At 44.6% G+C, this 19,874-nt stretch overlaps 1 protein-coding gene across 1 annotated transcript; it reads right to left on the bottom strand.

The window, feature by feature from the left end:
• Nucleotides 1–4,439: 4,439 nt before the first annotated feature.
• Nucleotides 4,440–19,065, bottom strand: PFN4 (profilin family member 4). The gene is made up of 5 exons (XM_065401930.1): nucleotides 19,020–19,065; nucleotides 12,354–12,482; nucleotides 9,297–9,434; nucleotides 6,645–6,750; nucleotides 4,440–5,303 (listed from the first exon to the last, which is right to left on the bottom strand). Exons 2-5 carry the CDS (start codon nucleotides 12,468–12,470, stop codon nucleotides 5,275–5,277), a joined length of 390 nt encoding a protein of 129 aa, XP_065258002.1. The 5' UTR covers nucleotides 12,471–12,482; nucleotides 19,020–19,065; the 3' UTR covers nucleotides 4,440–5,274.
• Between the last annotated feature and the right edge of the window lie 809 nt (nucleotides 19,066–19,874).

Raw genomic sequence — 19,874 nt, 5'->3', positions numbered from 1 at the left:
ACAAACTGTGGGGTGTGCCCCTCACAATTTGAAAACTGTTGCCTCCTGCCAGGAGCTGGAGTATTGGAAGCTGGTGGGAGCCGCCAGGTCTGCTCTTTATGGCCGGACCTCCCCAGGCAGGGCGGGTGGCACAGCCAGTGGTGGCACAGCCACTGGGCCAATGGGGCTTGTGCCCAGGGTCCACAGCCAATTGTGGGGCCCTGGAAAAATCACCTCTAGGCCCTGGAAAAATGAGCACCCCCATGCCCCGACCTGCTTCACCTGCCCGGTGCTCCTGCCTGGGAGCGGGATTGGGGCGCGCAGACTTGCCCCGCTCCGCCCACCCACCGGGCGGATTGGAAGGAAGCAGCCCCAACCCTGCTCCCCCTGGCAGGAGTACCAAGCAGGTGGGTGGAGCAGGGCAAGCCCCCGTGTGCTGACCCCACTCCCCCCCCCGGCAGGAGTGCTGGGGGGGGGGGCAGCAGGGACTGCAGGCGGAAAGGATGGGGAGGGACCCCCACTTGCTCTGGCCCACGGCCTCACAAAACTGTAATCTGCCTCTGGGCACAGCTCTGAGCTGTGCCCACATAGCCAAGCTGCCATGAGATGCTCCCTGAGATGTTTGCTCGCTGCTGCCCTGGTGCTCAGGGGATCAGGGAAGGGAGGGCTGCCAGGCAACCAGCTAGCACCCTAGCTCCCATAGCGCAGAGAGCCAGGAGTCCAAGCGTGCTGGGCGGCTCCCACCACCTTCCAATCCGCCGACTCCTAGCAGGAGGCGACGGTTTTCAAATTGTGGGGGACCCGTCCCACAGTTTGAAAACCTCTGTGCTAAATGGAAGGCAGAAATCTGAAGGGGCACGTGACCCCGCGTGACCTCCCCACATCACCTCTAGGGAGAACAAATATGCTTGCTCGCCCCTGGCACTAAAATGCCCAGTTACAGCTCTGGATAAGATGGAATAGTTAGGTGTCCGAACCCGAGATGTGGATGGCCAGGCATACTGGGAGAGCAGTAGCAATCAGGCTTTGTGCTTGGTGCGGTGGCACTCAGACCATAGGTCACAGCCAGAATCAGGAGTCAAGAGCAGGGTTGGAACAAGGCAAGCACAGGGCTGGGAACAAGGCTAGGGCAGGCTAAGGCCTGTGGAGTCAGTGACCACTATCAGGCAGAGGAGAATTCTAAGCCATAAAGTGACTTTGGCAGACTAAACTGCTGTATCACTTATGAGTGTTATATACCTGCCCTGGGAGTCACCAGACCAGCTCCTGGCTTGAGGATTGGCTGGAGCCTAGCACAGGAATGACTCATTACTGCATGTGGTTTAATCAGGTTCTAATTCAGTGATAACTCATCACCTCACAGTAGGGGCCCAAGTTACCAAATTCCTGAGAATCAGGAAGTTCTCCTATACTTCATGATGGTCATTGCAGCCTCTGATGTCTGGTCCTTCTGTCTCATTCCTTCAGTTTCTGGTCCACTGTTTCTCCAGTTTGGGCCCCTCCTTCATGGAGATTTTTATGTACTTACATATAACATATTCATTCTCTTTTCTCCAATCAGCATTAAGCACTCTCATAAAATATGCATGCATGCTCTTCAATTTACACAACTTTTGCTGTATATACAATTTCCATGTCATTTTGTTTTCATGCCATCTTGCCCTATTTTTTTCCAGTATGAAGGGATTTTAGTATTACAAGGTTGTGTATTTATCATACTAATTAACTTTTCCTTTTACCTAAAATCTTCCAGTGCAACATATCACTTTTGTCCTGTCAGCAGAAGCGATAGTTAAACAAACCAGCAAATCGATGTAAGAGGGAAAAAATGGCAAAACAACTCTCATGCCAGGAAAAGTTAGGCTGAAGCCTTGGTCTAAGTATTAGCTCATCCAGACTCATTTACTATCCATAAAAAACGGTTACTCACCTTCTTGTAAGTGTTGTTCTTCGAGATGTATTGTTCATGTCCATTCCAATCAGGTGTGCGCGTGTGCATATTAGCCAGGAGATTTTTCCCCTAGCAGTATCCGTCAGGTCGGCCTGGGCGCCCCCTGGAGACGCGCCTTCATGGCACTCAATATAGAGTCCTGCCGACCTGCCACCCCCTCAGTTCCTTCTTGCCGGCTACTCTGACAGAGGGGTAGGAGGGTGGGTATTGGAATGGACATGAACAACACATCTTGAAGAACAACAGCTACGAGAAGGTGAGTAACCTTCCATTCCAATCAGTTGACTCACAAGCCCAAGTTCAGGAGGTGGGGTCGGAGTTGTCCACTGATTGGAGCACTGCTCTTCCAAAGGCCGCATTGTCTCTGGCCCGCTGAGTGATTGCATAGTGCATGGTGAAAGTGTGTGTGGAGGATCACGTTGCTGCTCTGCAGATTTCCTGGGTGAGAACCTGCACCGGGAATGCCGTTGAAGAGGCCTGAGACCTGGTGGAGTGTGCAGTGATCGGAGGAGCAGGCACCCCTGCCAGGTTGTAACACTCACAGATGCAGGACGTGATCCATGATGAAATCCGTTGAGAAGAGACAGGAAGACCTTTCATTCTGTCTGCCACTGCCATGAATAACTGGACGTATTTTTGGAACGGCTTCTTTCTCTTGATGTAGAAGGCTAGCACTCTGCAGACATCCAACGAGTGAAGCCTTAGCTCCCTGACATTCGAGTGTGGCTTAGGATAGAATACTGGGAGGAACATATCCTGGTTGATGTGAAACTGGGAGACAACGTTCGGGAGGAAAGCCGGGTGAGGCCTGAGCTGAACCTTGTCCTTATGGAACACCGTGTAAGGGAGCTTTGATCTCAGGGCCTTGAGCTCAGACACCCCTTCTGGCTGAGGTTATCGCTACCAGAAAGGCTACCTTGTATAAAAGAGAGAGAGCATCTACACCACAGATATCTTCCACATACATTAAACAAGTAACTAGTAGCAGAAGTAGGCTGTTATCCTCTAGGTGAACCAGAAACTAGAGGGGGACACAACAACCTCTATTAGAGGATTATACAGCTATTTATGAGACAGCAGTGGAATGTTGGATTTCTGAGTTCTGTTCCTCATTCTGGGAGCAAAGTGGTGTGATAGTTATAGACACCTCTGCTGTTGATTTAATTCAATCTGAAAGGCAGTGTAGATGAGACTTGGAATTGCTATATTTGTCACCAGGAATCTAGCTCCAGATCTGCCTGAAGGGACCATCTACAACCTCTCAGGTAACATATTTGTAGAAGAGGGGGATGATAGTTGCCTTTCTTGGGGTAGGCCTTGGGCTAGGCCTTGCTCAGGAATGAGAGTTGTGAATTGCACAGCAATATTAACAGTACTCAGCAGAGGTAAGACCAGACTGTGACTCCTTGCTTGAGGTACCCAGAACTATGAGACTCTTGCGATTAATAACTGGCTAACTGACAGATCTCAAAAAAGTAGAGAGACTCATCACTGAATGGGAGTTTCTAGTGGAATTCTGCAGGGATTGGTTCTAGGCCTGTAGCTATTCAACATTTTCATCAACAATCTGGAAATAGATAAAATCCCAGCTGATAAAATTTGCAAATGACAGAAAGATTGTCAGAATGGTGAATAATGATGAGGATGGGGCAGTCATACAGACTAATCTGGGTTGCTTGGTAAACTGCGCCCAGTCAAACAACATGCATTTTAATGGAATCAAATGCAAACATACATCTAGGAACAAGGAGTGCAGGCCATACCTACAGAATGGGGGGCTGTATTTTGGAAAGAAAGGACTCTGAAAGGGATTTGGGGGTTATAGTAGACAAGCAACTCAACATCAGCTCCCAGTGTAATGCTGTGGCAAAAAGGGCTAATGTACTTCTTATGGCAGTGGTGAGACTTACACTGGAATTCTGCATACAGTTCAGGGATGTACATTTTAAAAAGGATGCTGGAAAATTCTGAGGGGGGTGCAGAAAAGAGCCACAAAAATGATTCAGAGGCTGGAGAAAATGCTGTCCAGTGAGAGACTTAAAGAGATCAATCTGTTTATCTCATCAGAAAGAAGATTGAGAGGCAACTTGATTACAGGTGAATGCTACTTTGTTACGTGAGTAACTTGACAGGGAGAAAATATGGGTACTAAAAAGGTCTTTAATCTAGGGGAGAAAAGCATAACAAGAACCCATGGCTGGCTGGAAGAGGAAATCAGACAAAATCAAAGTAGAAATTAGGCACAATTTTTTAACAATGAGGGTGATTAACCATTGGAACAAACTACCCAGAGCAGTGGGGAGGGGGTTCTCCTTCTCTGGATGACTTCCAGTCCAGACAGGAGACCTTTCTGGAAATTATGCTTTAGGCAAACACAAGTTATTGGGCTCAATGCAGGGATAACTGTGTGGAATGTAATGGCCTGTGCTATGTCACAGACTAGATGATCTAATGGTCCTTTCTGGCAATGCAAATAGATCTTTCAATGGCAATGCAAATAGATGGATATAAAAATGGCATTTTATTCAAGACATTCCAAGGCATGCAATGCAATTTCTGAGCTTACATTGAACTATATGTTAATGCAACACATTTCATTAATCTACTCAGTTTTGATGCTGTGTGTATGGTACATGTCCTGTGAGAGATGCCTCACAGCTCAGAGAAATTAACTGCTTTCTTACTAGGAGATTGGGTAAAACAAAACAAAAAAGATAGTGTTAAAATGAAGAAAGCAACAGAGGGTCCTGTGGCACCTTTAAGACTAACAGAAGTATTGAGAGCATAAGCTTTCGTGGGTAAGAACCTCACTTCTTCAGATGCAAAATGAAGAAAAACACCTTAACTCAGTCTCTAGAGAACATCACCCAACTGTACTTTTGATGATCTGAAGTTATAGTTTTCGGGCCTGATCCTATGATATGCTGAGCACCATCAACTCCTATAGGAGACGTGGAGAAAGGGCTCAACTTCCAGGGAAGTCACTGTGTGTAGAGGGTACTCAGCACCTGGTAGGAGACGCTCAGCATCTTGCAATATTAGACTCTTGGAATGCATCCGAACTAGAGCCCAAATGCCACCACACATGCCTGGATTTATGAGCTGTAATTTTGGGACATGAAGATGGTGGAGCTGACAATTTAGGAGGCTGTTAGGCTGCACTGGTGCGATTCAAATGCTGTGGATTATCCTTCTCTTTCAGAGCCTTCACTATGCACTGAAAATATTGCAGAATAATAGATATTGTCTTGCTTGCTTGGATGTGCTTCATTACAAACTTCCATCTGTGGTTTTCTAACAAACCAGTCTTCATAGACTTGGTCAATTTTAAGTTGTTTGCAGATTCAGTTTTCCTTATCTCTGAAATACTCCGCTAAGGGGAAAAAACAAATAGAAGACATTTTCTTTTTCAATATTTGCCGTGATGGAGATGCTCCACTTTAAATCAACACTGGAATGTACTGTACTTAAATGAAAGGGATCATAATCTAACTCGCATCAGCATTTGCATCTGAATACTTAAAATATATGAATACCTACATTTACTATTAGCAACTCCAAATATATCTCCATTGTGTCATTTGAAATAAACAGAATATTTCTTATTGTAAGATTGTGGCATTAAGATATTCTTCTCTAAACACCCCTCCTTCAGATCAGCAAGCACGTTACAAACCAATCATATGCAGAAATCTCCCCTTGAACTACATAAAGTAGAATACATAAACCTGCTTTGTTTTCTCTGCAGGAAAAGATTAAACTGAACAACAAATGGGTGCTCAAAAAATAAACCTCTCCAAACCTCTGTCTGACCTAGCAAACACAAGCTAAGTTTACACCTGAGTGTGCTAGTTTTAATCTAGCTAGCTCAGGTACTGTACCAGCGAAGCTGTGGCAGTGCAGGTTTCAGCACAGACTAGCCCTGGGAGTAATTATCCATGGTTCTGGGCGAGCTTGTACAGCCCAGGCTGAAGCACGCACTGCCACAGCTTTATATGTCTACTCCAGCTGCGATCACACCCCACGATTGAAGAATAAACATACCCTGAGGGTTTGTCTACACATAAAACACTACAGCGGCACACCTGGGCCACTGTAGCACTTCAGTGTCGACATTACCTACGCCGATGGGAGGGATTCTCCCACTGACATTGGTAATCCATACCCTTGAGAGATGGTAGCTATATTGATGGAAGAATTCTTCTGTCAACATAGCGCTGTGTACACAGGGACTTAGGACGGCTTAACTATGGCACTCAGGAGTGTGGATTTTTCACAGCCCTTAGTGATGCAGTTATGTCGACCTAATTTTAAAGCTACTTTTGCTCTTCACTCCAAGCACAGGAACAGAGTAACTAAGAATCAGGCCAATAATATTAACTATAATGTTTCCAAGCTGGTTTTCTTAAATCAATCCATAGTATCCCTATTAAAAATTAACTATAATTATAGGACTGTAAACAGTAAACGCTTTTCTTTTTAAGATTTGATACAGATACCTTCATGTTTTTATTCAGTGAAAATTGAAGGAGATTAGTTGGAAACATGGCATCAAACAACGTAAAGTCCATTTTAATTTTCCTTTTCATGGGCTTTCAAGATTTTTCTGAAGTCCCAAATGTTCCAAGCAGTTTGCTGGAATGAAATGCTGCCCCCCACTTGTAACATATCACTACAAGTTACATTCAGACATACATGCACATGAAGTAATTACCCAGTTTCTCTAAAGCTTCCACACACACGCTAGGATACATCCCCTCAGAGTAAGTAGCAACCAGGATGTATGAATCTGTTTTCACAGCTATCAGACCTCTGTCTTCCTAGATAAAGAAGAAAACTGGTTAAAAGTTGCAGAGTTCTTTTAAATATATACACTATTTATCAATGTATGCTAGACAAGAATGTTTTCTGTCTTTAAGTTGTGTGTCACTTTGAGGAAGAGAAGATACTGTTTTAAAGCCTAAATCAAGACTGATATTGATAACAGACATAAATTAATTTAAGATGATGTGTTTTATATATATTTTAATCAAGCCAAGCAATAGCTGTGCTGGTTTTCTGTTATACTGCATGTTCCCATCTTTTTTCATAAATAATGTTTATAAAGCACTTTGAAGAGATAAAGTGAAATCCGGGTGCTAAGTGTAACCCACAAAAATGTTATTAAAATATTAATAAAATAGATGTGTGTGCTGTGTATAATTTGAAAGATTCCAAAAAGGCTTTACAAACTATACACATCTGAATCTCATTAATTTTCAATAATGAATGGAAGTCCCATTGGGAATTACTGAATTTTCTGAATTAGGATACAAATGTGTGGGTTGCCCAGCATCTTCTGGGAGTTGCTGAACACACTCAACTCCCATATTTGAATTACATGATGTCAATTACTGAGCATCTGAGTCATGGGTTGTGAGGATCGGCAAGTGTGTATGCATGTGCACAGGAATCACTACTCACCACTACTCAGCTACCTTTGGGGTGGAACACGTGTGCAGTTTCACAGCTCAAAAGAACAGTGTAAAGCTGCCTGCAGTGACTCAAGAGCTTAAGTACCAACCTCAGGGCAGACTGTTAGGAAGCTGAGCACTAACCCCAAATTGGCTGTGAGTTCTACACTTAGATTGCACCAACCAAGTATCAAAGATAAACTGCTCAGGCACTATACCAGCTTTCACATGGAGTCACTGTCCCCTTGGGTACTCCAATCTATCTCGCCACCCAGGTGAGTGTACCTTTGTGACGGGTGGTCCCTTACACCAAAAATCACATCAATACTCTGGTTACTCAGGTTACTCCCAGTCCCAAAGGACCTGTCACTTACCCAGGCCAATTGCATTTTAGACCTCACACCAAAGACAATGCTTGTAGCAAATCCTATAATCTCTATAAACATTTATTCAGTAGGAAAAGGAAACAAGAGAATTATTTACAGGGTTAAAGCAGTTAAACATATATACACAAATGAGTTACCATCTTAAGTTTCAAACAGTTATAGAAGCTTCTATAATAAGCAAGCTCTATATATCCTTTCAGGCTAACCCAGGCTAAGCCCTAGGGTTCTCTTGCTTATGCCTAATAAACCTTGCCCTCTGAAGTCCAAGCAGCATAGCGATAATCAGTTTCTTCTGGCTGGGGTTTTTTATTTCTCTCTGCCATGTGCTCTGAGCTGTGAACTCAGCTGATGGGAGGAATCCACTTGCATGACTCATTTTCATGGGTGGGAAGGGGAGGGAAGTAGAGCAACAGAGTCTTTTGTGCCCTTTAACAGTCCATAATAATCCGTTTGCTATCAATGGACCGTTCCTGTTGGGCAAGACATAACACTTTCTGTTGCTGATTGGCACTTCACACTAGTTAATGTCTCTCTCCTGTTTGGTGATTTACAGAGTCACAGAAGCTTATAATAGTACCACTCAAATATTACCTTAATATGAAATACAGAAGTTATAAGTGAGATTAATGCAGGCAGCAACTCAAAAGCATTAAGTAAAGTCTAAACACTAAACACATTCTTATAATTCTAATACCTATTTTAACAATACTAACACTCAGGTGAGCCAGACTCATTCCAGCTATGTATTTGTCAGTGTTCCACTGCGGCCTGGGGACCTTGGCATGAGCTGGCCCCTGGTCTACCAGCATCACAAATACTACATAACATTTAAAAAGGCAGAGAAGTATACCACATCTAACTGCAACTGCAAAGTGGCTGGGAATTTATGTTGTCATAATGTAGTTAATCAACATGGAACTGGGCCAGAACACTGGGGTTAACACTTTTATTTGTGTTTTTAAAAAAAAAAGAGAGAGAGAGAAAGCATAGAGCTCTTCAGTTACAAGTCAAGATGCTGATACTGATTATCAGTTGGTGTCACTGGCCAGTGAAGCTACTCAGAAAACCTGGCCACCTCGTTTTACATCTACACTACTACACAGCTGGAAATAAGACCGCCCATAATGAGAAATCTCAGCACCCAGCTTATCCTAAAAGCCAGAAATAGTGATTGTGCCACAAATAGTGTGAGAAAAATATTTGGGATAACAGAATTCAATTTCCCTTCTCAGGGTTAGTAAAGAAATAAAATTGTTGGATAGTTTGAGATGGATGGTGGAATATATTTCTGTTTCAATCTATAAATCTATGCTTGTCATTTTCCTTGTAGAGATTCCGTGCTGTGCATTTATTTGTTTGCCCCGTATATTGTAAAGGTGCCGTGGATAGAAAGGAGGCAACATTTTGTTTAACCTCTAATCGACTCTGGGTGTTAACATAAACAGGAGATGTGGGAAGGAAAGAGGAAAACTATCAAATACTTTTTTCAGTGCTTGGACCTACTTGCCATAAATGTTAGCAACTTACATTTTTAAGATAGATGGAGCACTCATCTGCTCGGACACATTTATAATGCTTCTCCTGGAAGTAAAGTCCCTCCCTTCTGACGTGTAATAAGTTCTTGAAGAAAGCAGAGCTGAGGAGTAAGGCATGCTGTGGCTGCAACTAAATTGATAAAATGGGACATTTTGTTATGGACCAAAAGGACACACTTTTGCAATCATTAAAAAACACAATTCTTCTGTTATGTCTGATAATTAACCAAAGACGATTTCATAAATAGATAATGATGACACAAAAAAGGAAAATGTCTGAACAACTTTGAAATTGGGCTTTTAGTCCATGTAAGAATGAATTGTATTTACAGTGTCTGATTTAGGATCGGATTCACAAATGCTTGCATTTACCCCTATGAGTAGTCCCATTGATTACGGTGGGATTAATGGTAAGCAGTATGCCCAGTAGTGTTTACAGGATTGGGCCTTTAGATTAAAACCTCTCTGGAGCAGAGCACCTTGCCTTGCTCTGTGTTTGCACAGTACTGAGCACACAGATGCCGCATTCAAATACTAATACTCTCCATCTTTAATATATAGACGTAGCTTTGAGAGACTCCAGCAAGTGAGCTTTTCAGATCAAGGTGGAGCATTACATGCTAGAATCTAGGAGCAAATCTTCAGCTGGTGTGAAATGCCATAGATCCATTGAATTCAATGGAGCTATGAGAATCTACACCAGCTAAGAATCTGCCCCCAGTCTCCACCAGCCACACTTCTAGAGTGAAGATGAAGTTTTAGCATTTTAGATCCTCGTTAACTGCTACTCTCCTATGGATAACACTTTGGTGCTCAGATACTATGGTGACGAGACCACATAAGTAAATAGAGAGACAGATTTGACCCCCTCTGTTCCAATGTAACATAAATAAGATAAAATAAAATTAGACAGGGGAAGCATTAGTTTTGCCATACAATTCAGAAGTGCTGCTATTCTGCTGTCTTGTTTGGTACCTTGTTGATCACAGAACAAAATCAACACAATTTGACGCAGTCCATAGCACGAAAGAAATGGAGTTCTACTGATATAACACCTTTCCTGCAAAGATCTAATATGAGTGCTGTGATAAATGAAGGGGGAGAGGGGTAGCTCCCTTTTATGGACAGCAAGTTAGCTATAAAGTCCCTCTTGGTGGCTGTTCTCTGCTTGCTTTATCTGTAAAGGGTTAAAAAGTCTCCCTGGCTAGGTAAAAGAAAGGGAATGGGCACCTGACCAAAAGAGCCAATGGGACGGCTAGAACTTTTTAAAATTGGAAAAAACTTCCTCTTTGTTGTTGTTGGTCTCCAGAGAGCGGAGACACAGAACAGCAATGCAATAAGCAGCTTTAAAACCAGGTATGAAAAAGCATCAATTCATACCTCGAACCTACTTATCTGAAACCCCAGATATGTAAGTAAATTAGAGAATGTCTAGGAAGATGCGATTAGGGTTTTTTTTTTATTTCTTATTGGCTTGTGGACACCTCTGTGCTAATCCCAGATGCTTTTGTTTTACTTGTAACCTTTAAGCTGAACCTCAAGAGAGCTATCTTGATGCTTAATTTTTGTAATTGTTTCTTTTAAGAGCTAGCAAAAAGCCTAAGTTTCAAATGTAGTTCCTTTCTTTTGGGTTTAATAAAATTTACCCTTTTTAAGAACAGGATTGGATTTTTGTGTCCCTAAGAGGTTTGTGCACATGTTGTTTAATTAGCTGGGGGCAACAGCTGATTTCCTTTGTTTTTTTTCTCAGCTCTTACCCGGAGAGGGGGTGAAAAGGCTTGAGGGTACCCCACAGGAAGGAATTCCCAAGTGTTCCTTCCTGGGTTCTCAAAAGTGGGGAAGGTTTGCACTTGGGTGGTGGCAGCATCTACCCATCCAAGGTCAGAGAGAAGCTGTGACCTTGGGAGTTTAATACCAGCCTGGAGTGGCCAGTATTAATTTTTAAAATCCTTGCGGGCCCCCACCTTCTGCACTCAAAGTGCCAGAGTGAGGAATCAACCTTCACAAGTGCTTTACAACAAATTCAACCCCACAACACACTTTTTGGTAAGCAGTATCATAGCTAGGGCCCTACCAAATTCACGACCATGAAAAACGCATCACGGACCGTGAAATCTGGTCTGCCCCTCTGAAATCTGGTCTTTTGTATGCTTTTACCCTATACTATATAGATTTCACAGGGGAGACCAGCATTTCTCAAATTGGGGGTCCTGACCCAAAAGGGAGTTGCTCTGAAGGCACTCAGCTCTGAAGGCAGTGCCCCGCCAGCAGCAGCGCAGAAGTAAGGGTGGCAATACCATACCATGTGATCCTTACTTCTGCGCTGCTGCTGGCAGCGGCTCTGTCTTCAGAGCTGGGATTCCGGCCAACAGCTGCCCAGCTCTGAAAGCAGCACCACCGCCAGCAACAGTGCAGAAGTAAGGGTAGAAGTACTGCAACCCCCCCACAACTCCTTTATGGGTCAGGACCCCTAAAATTACAACATGGTGAAATTTCAGATTTAAATAGCTGAAATCATGACATTTATGATTTTTAAAATCCTACGGTTGTGAAATTGACCAAAATGGACCATGAATTTGGTAGGGCCCTAATCAGGGCCAGCTCCAGGCACCAGCGCAGCAAGCAGGTGCTTGGGGCGGCCAACGGAGAGGGGTGGCACGTCCGGCTCTTAGGCAGCAATTCGGCGGCGGGTCCCTCAGTCCCTCTCGGAGGGAAGGACCTGCCGCCGAATTGCCGCCGAAGAACGAAGTGGCGGCGGTAGATTTGTGCCGCTGATCGCGGCTTTTTTTTTTTTTTTCTGGTTGGGGCGGCAAAAACGCTGGAGCCGGCCCTGGCCCTAATTATACCCCACTTGGCTCAGAGGTTATTAGAATTGCTCAATGTCACACAGCCAGTGGAAGAGCCAGGAATATTTATTAGAACCCAGCAGTCCTGACTGACAGTCCCCTCTCTAATCACTAACTCATGTTCCCTCCCTTTGAAGAGTGTGGTACATTTCTAAATTTTCTACCTTCAGTGTCACTTGCTAGGATACTTTCTGTTTCCTTACATTAAAGCCAAGGGTTGATGCCCACACAGTCTCGTCCTTTAATTTGATGATGGCCGCGTGTTCCACATGTTTTGTTCTGATGAGGCAATCATTGAGCAAAGATTGAATTTGGTTCATTTTCCTTCAGTTCTGTGAAAGAAATCAGATATAGGTAGGGGTTCATTTCCTTCCAGTTGTGCTTCAGAGACCTGATCCTCCTCCCATCCGGAATTTAATTTAGCTTCCTTTAGGAGGCTGATGCAGAGTAAAAAAGCTGAGAAATACTCCATAACTTGCGATAAGCACCAGGTTAGAGTGGGAGTCAGCTGGAGTGGGGAGGGTTAGTGCTCTTTTCAAGCTCCTTGCACAACATGCATAATACTTAGTCCTGCCTTGAGTGCAGGGGACTGGACTAGATGACCTCTCGAGGTCCCTTCTATGCCTAGATGTTTCTGTTTAAATGATCAACAGCGAAATAATTGACAATATTGACATTTAAACTGACATTATTAGACTCCAGAGTTAACATTTGGTGATGACAATACTGGTGGTATGTCACATGTTTTAGAGTTATTGTTTCAGGCTGTTTATCTGCATACTCAGCCAGACAGATGACACTGCATCAGTCGTATTTGGAAGATTTACTTAGCAACGATAAGGACAAGAAACTAGAAACTGATTGGCCCATAAGAAAATTGCAAGTATTGTGTCTCTTGAATACTGCTTCATTCCAAGCCAAGTGTTAGATGTGGTAAGGATTTCAGAATGACTGTACTTTACATGACATCTCATCTGGATGGTGATGATGAAGTAAAATAAAAATGATAAAGATGTTTTTATCACTATACAGCACAATGATTACATAAATCAGACCACTTCACCTTGAATGGTCCCTTGAAATATAGGTTATCTATTTATGCAAAACAATCTGTTTCATTTAGTATTTAGCTGTGACACTAAGTAAGTTTCCCAGAGCGCTGTGTAAGATCAAAAGCTTGTCTCTCTCACCGACAGAAGTTGGTCCAATAAAAGATATTAACTAGGGTGACCAGATGTTCTGATTTTATAGGGACAGTCCCTATATCCATGGCTTTATCTTATATAGGCGCCTATTATCCCCCACCCCCTGTCCTGATTTTTCACACTTGCTATCTGGTTACCCTAATATTACCTCACCCACTTTGTCTCTCTGATAAAATCAGACTATATAGTTTTATGAAGTAAATCACTATTAAATAACCATATAACAAATTGTAATGCAACATTTAATGAACAAAACTGTTGTTGGATAATCCTGACAGTTATGCAGCTAATTAATCTAAAGATTTTATGCACAATTTTATAAAAGTTATGCCTTAGTCAAACTCAAGTTGAATACTGCGTGCAGATGTGGTCGCTCCATGTCAAAAAAGATATATTGGAATTGGAAAAGGTTCAGAAAAGGGCAACAAAAATGATTAGGGGCATGGAAAAACTTCTGTATGAGGAGGGATTAATAAGATTGGGACTTTTCAGCTTGGTAAAGAGACGACGAAGGGGGAATATGGTAGAGGTCTTTAAAATCATGACTGATGTGGAGAAAATAAATAAGGAAGTGTTATTTACTCCTTCTCATAACACAAGAACTAGGGGTCACCCAATGAAATTAATAGGCAGTGGGTTTAAAACAAACAAAAGGAAGTATTTCTTCACACAATGCACAGTCAACCTGTGGAACTCTTTGCCAGAGGATGTTGTGAAGGCCAACACTATAACAGGGTTCAAAAAAGAACTAGATAAGTTAATGGAGGATAGATCCAACAATGGCTATTAACCAGGATGGGCAGGGCATTCTCTGTTTGCCAGAAGCTGGGAATGGGCAACAGGGGATGGATCACTTGATGATTACCTGTTCTGTTCATTCCCTCTGGGTCACCTGGCATTGGCCACTGTCGGAAGACAGGATACTGGGCTAAATGGACCTTTGGTCTGACCCAATATGGCCGTTCTTATGTTCTTATACTGGGCTCAATACAAGGGTAATTGTGTGAAATTTAATGGACTATGATACATGGGACGTTGACTAGATGATCTAACTCTATATACTATTCTATTCTGTATAGGTTTTTATACCACACTTATCACTGTAGTATCTAAGCACTTTCCAGTAGTGCATTAAGCAATGTGACTCGCTACACAACTGTCACGTGTTGTTTGTTCTCTCATCCTCTCCTCAGGGATTAATGGTCCTTTCTGGTTTTATGAAGTGTAGATTTATTTTCATTTTAAAAGAAACTTTTACTGAAAAATGTTCTGCCTAGTCAGCTGTCTAGTGAGTATGTGAAGTCTAAAGGGCTTTGACCTGCTGAATGCTGACACCCCATCATAACCACTGTGCCTCTAAGAGTTGCAGCACACAACTTGAAGCCCAGGGAAGAGGGGTTAAACCACCTTTGTGCTCTTCCAACTGGAGCAGCCCAAGGGCCAGAGAGGTCCAATGTGTAATTTAGTCAGCCCTGGGAGCCTGTCTTGACAGCACAGTTAGCTCAAGTTATAACTCAAGTGCTCAACTTCCAGCTACACACAAAAATCTCTGGCTCAAGTTAAGTGGTGCTTTAAGCTTGAGCTAACTGGCCTGCATGGGTGGTGGGTGGAGCCCCCCTTAGGGGAGGCTAGCCCGCAGCTCTGCCTCTTCCGCCCGCCCCCTTCCCCCCCACAGCCAGAGCCCCAAGAACCCCTGCCCCTCCCCTGCGGATGGGGCCACGAGTCCCCCCTGCCCAGAGGAGTCCCAAGCACCCCCGCCCCTCGGTTGGAGGAGCGCCGCACTGGCTGGAGGCCCAAATGCCCGCCCCCCCTCAGCCGTAAGAGTCCCTCAGCTGAAGCCCCAAGCCTCCCCCCACCGACCCAGAGGTGCCCCGGGCCAGCTGCAGCCATACTGCGCCTCCTCTCCACAGACCCCAAGCCGCTGCAGGGAAAAGCCTCTCAGCAGGCCACCTTCGAGAGCTACACAGCTCCTCCCATCGCACCTGTCTGGGACCTTTCACTCATCGACAGGCTGCTCAGCAACTGGTGAAAAGAACAGGTTAAGGACTATTTAGAAAAGCTGGACGTGCACAAGTCCATGGGGCAGGATGCGCTGCATCCAAGGGTGCTGAGGGAGTTGGCTGATGTGATTGCAGAGCCATTGGCCATTATATTTGAAAACTCGTGGCGATCGTGGGAGGTCCCGGACGATTGGAAAAAGGCAAATATAATGTCCAACCTTTAAAAAGGGAAGAAGGAGAATCCGGAGAACTACAGACCAGTCAGCCTCACCTCAGTCCCTGGAAAAATCATGGAGCAGGTCCTTAAGGAATCCTTTTTGAAGCACTTGGAGGAGAGGAAGGTGATCAGGAACAGTCAACATGGATTCATCCATGGCAAGTCATGCCTGACCAACCTGATTGCCTTCTATGATGAGCTAACTGGCTCTGTGGATATGGGGAAAGCGGTGGACATGATATATCTTGACTTTAGCAAAGATTTTGATACTGTCTCCCACAGAATTCTTCCAGGAAGTTAAAGAAGTATGGGCTGGATGAATGGACTATAAGGTGGATAGAAAGCTGGCTAGATTGTCGGGCTCAATGGATAGTGATCAATGGCTCGATGTCTAGCTGGCAGTGCCCCAAGGGTCGGTCCTAAGGACGGTTTTGTTCAACATCTTCATTAATGATCTGGATGATGGGATGGATTGCACCCTCAGCAAGTTCGCAGATGACACTAAGCTGCGGGGGAGAGGTATATACGGTGGAGGGTAGGGATAGGGTCCAGAATGACCTAGACAAATTGGAGGATTGGTCCAAAAGAAATCTGATGAGGTTCAACAAGGACAAGTGCAGAGTCCTGCACTTAGGAAGGAAGAATCCCATGCACTGCTACAGGCTGGAGACTGACTGTCTAAGCGGCAGTTCTGCAGAAAAGGACCTGGGGATTACAGTGGACGAGAAGCTGGATATGAGTCAGCAGTGTGCCCTTGTTGCCAAGAAGGCTAACGGCATATTGGGCTGCATTAGTAGGAGCATTGCCAGCAGATCGCGGGAAGTGATTATTCCCCTCTATTCGGCACTGGTGAGGCCACATCTGGAGTACTGCATCCAGTTTTAGGCCCCCCACTACAGAAAGGATGTGGACAAGATAGGCTTATGTGTAGTGCTGGGAAGGAGCCGGTGGTCGTGGTACATGTAGGTACCAGCGACATGGGGAAGGATAGGAGAGAGGTTCTGGAGGCCAAATTTAGGCTGCTAGGTAAGAGATTGAAGTCCAGGACCTCCATGGTAGCATTCTCTGAAATGCTTCCAGTTCCATGTGCAGGGCCAGTTAGACAGGCAGAACTGCAGGGTCTCAATGAGTGGATGAGACGATGGTGTAGGGAGGAGGGGGTTAGATTTATTAGGAACTGGGGAAGCTTTTGGGAAAGGGGGAACCTATACAGGAAGGATGGGCTCCACCTAAACCAAAACGGAACCAGATTGCTGGCGCTTAAAATTAAAAAAGTCGTAGAACAGTTTTTAAACTAAGGGCTGGGGGAAAGCCGACATGCGGAGGAGCATGTGGTTCGGACATCCCTTGGGGAGGATCTATAAATGGAGATTCCCTATGTCCTATTAAGGAGGAGAGGATGGAAAATGATAAAATACAGGGAGGATCTGATGAGAAACAGCCAAATGAAAAAAGTCCCATTCAATTACGTCATGCAATAGGGGACAGCCAAAAAATGACAAATTTTTAAAATGCTTATATACCAATGCTAGAAGTCTAAATAATAAGATGGGTGAACTAGAGTGCCTAGTATTAAATGAGGATATTGATATAATAGGCATCACAGAAACCTGGTGGAATGAGGATAATCAATGGGACACAGTAATACCAGGGTACAAAACATATCAGAAGAACAGAACAGGTCGTGCTGGTGGGGGAGTGGCACAGTATGTGAAAGAAAGCGTAGAATCAAATGAAGTAAAAATCTTAAATGAAGTAAATTGTACTATAGAATCTCTATGGATAGTAATTCCATGCTTGAAAAATAAGAATATAGCAGTAGGGCTATATTACAGACCACCTGACCAAGATGGTGTTAGTGACTCTGACATGTTCAAGGAGATTAGAGAGGCTATTAAAATTAAAAAACTCAATAATAATAATGGGGGATTTCAACTATCCCCATATTGACTGGGTACATATCACCTCAGGAAGGGATGCTGAGATAAAGTTTCTTGACACCTTAAATGACTGCTTCTTGGAGCAGCTAGTCCTGGAACCCACAAGAGGAGAGGCAATTCTTGATTTAGTCTTAAATGGAGCACAGGATCAGGTCCAAGAGGTGAATATAGCTGGACCACTTGGTAATAGTGACCATCATATAATTAAATTTAACATCCCTGTGGTGGGGAAAACTCCACAGCGGCCCAACACTGTAGCATTTAATTTCAGAAAGGGTAACTACACAAAAATGAGGAGGTTAGTGAAACAGAAATTAAAAGTATCAGGGGGTAGCCGTGTTAGTCTGTATCCACAAAAACAACAAGGAGTCCGGTGGCACCTTAAAGACTAACAGATTTATTTGGGCATAAGCTTTCGTGGGTAAAAAAACTCACTTCTCCAGATGCATGGAGTGAAAGTTACAGATGCAGGCATTATATAATGACACATGAAGAGAAGAGAGTTACCTCACAAGTGGAGAACCAGCGTTGACAGGGCCAATTCGATCAGTGTGGATGTAGTCCACTCCCAATAATAGATGAGGAGGTGTCAATTCCAGGAGAGGCACAGCTGCTTTTGTAATGAGCCAGCCACTCCCAGTCCCTGTTCAAGCCCAAATTAATGGTGTTAAATTTGCAAATGAATTTTAGTTCTGCTGTTTCTCTTTGAAGTCTGTTTCTGGAGTTTTTTTTGTTCAAGTATAGCTACTTTTAAATCTGTTATAGAATGTCCAGGGAGATTGAAGTGTTCTCCTACTGGCTTTTGTATGTTACCATTCCTGATGTCCGATTTGTGTCCATTTATTCTTTTACGTAGGGACTGTCCAGTTTGGCCAATGTACATGGCAGAGGGGCATTGCTGGCACATGATGGCATATATAACATTAGTAGCCATGCGGGTGAATGAGCCCTTGATGGTGTGGCTGATGTGGTTGAGTCCTCTGATGGTGTTGCTAGAGTAGATATGGGGATATTCTCCTGGAATTGACACCTCCTCATCTATTATTGGGAGAGGACTACATTCACCCTGATCGAATTGGCCCTGTCAACACTGGTTCTCCACTTGTAAGGTAACTCCCTTCTTGTCATGTGTCATTATATAACGCCTGCAGCTGTAACTTTCACTCCATGCATCTGAGGAAGTGAGGTTTTTTACCCTAAAGCTTATGCCCAAATAAATCTGTTAGTCTTTAAGGTGCCACTGGACTCCTCGTTGTTTTTGAGAAATTAAAAGGTACAGTATCAAAAGTAAAATCCCTGCAAGCTGCGTGGAAACTTTTTAAAGACAACATAATAGAGGCTCAACTTAAATGTATACCCCAATTTAAAAAACATAGTAAGAGAACCAAAAAAGAGCCACCATGGTTAAACAACAAAGTAAAAGAAGCATTGAGAGGCAAAATGGCACAAAGCACTTGCACGTTACAGGGGTGTACATGTAACAGCCATGCTGGGGCCAACCCCTGACCGCTCAGTCTGTGGGGTCCTGTCCTCTCCCAGGCTCCTGGAGGTAGAGCTCTGTGTGCACTGGGACCAGCCCCCTGCCTCACGCAGGCTCGGTGGCCAGCCTGAAGCAGAGACTACAGTTCCCAGCATGCCACGCTCTCTACATGTAGCGCTAGATGTTAACGGGAACGCGTGGCACGCTGGGAGATGTAGTCCTCCCGGGCCTCACCTTACTACGAGAGATGAGGGGAGCCCCCACTTTAACCTTCCCCCCCCCCCCACCTCCGCAACCATCGGACCCGCTGCGGGTGGCGCCCCCGCTCCTTACCTAGCCAAGCAGCACTGCAGCGCCTTTCTCAACTGGAGGGCGGGGCCTTTTGTCTTAGTACCCTGATTCGCTGAGGCGACACGCCTTCTTTCCTGATTGGTGGAGTGCCCTGTCCATCATAAAGGAGAGGCTCTGGCTGGAGTTGCCGTGGGAGCGAGGGACGCGTAACCACCACAAAGGCGGCGGGATACGAGCTGTACATCACTGACTCTCCCCGCTCTCAGCTCGGGCTGGGTGAGGCTGTTTCTCCTCATTCAGGGACGGTGAGGCCAGAGAATTCGTTCCCGCCCTCCGCCCTGCAGGTGATTAAAGGGAGGAGATGGGACTATTTTCCCCGGCGGAGGGATTCAGTGAAGGTTGTCGGTGAGGCGTCCCTAGCTGTCTCCCGGGGCAGGAGGCGGGCATACAGAGGGGGTAACACCTTCCCCTCAGGCGGGGCGGGGGGAGCCTTGCCCAGGCGACATGGAGGCCAGAGGCAGCTCGGCTGCAAAAGAGGGGCGAGCCCCATCTGTGCCCAGGCCTCCGCAGGACCCTGAATGTGTAAGTTGG

This window comes from Emys orbicularis, chromosome 3 (assembly GCF_028017835.1).
Source record: "Emys orbicularis isolate rEmyOrb1 chromosome 3, rEmyOrb1.hap1, whole genome shotgun sequence".
Taxonomy (NCBI): Eukaryota; Metazoa; Chordata; order Testudines; family Emydidae; genus Emys; species Emys orbicularis.
Note: the sequence above shows the minus strand (reverse complement) of the source record. Positions and strands in the feature narration are given on the sequence as shown.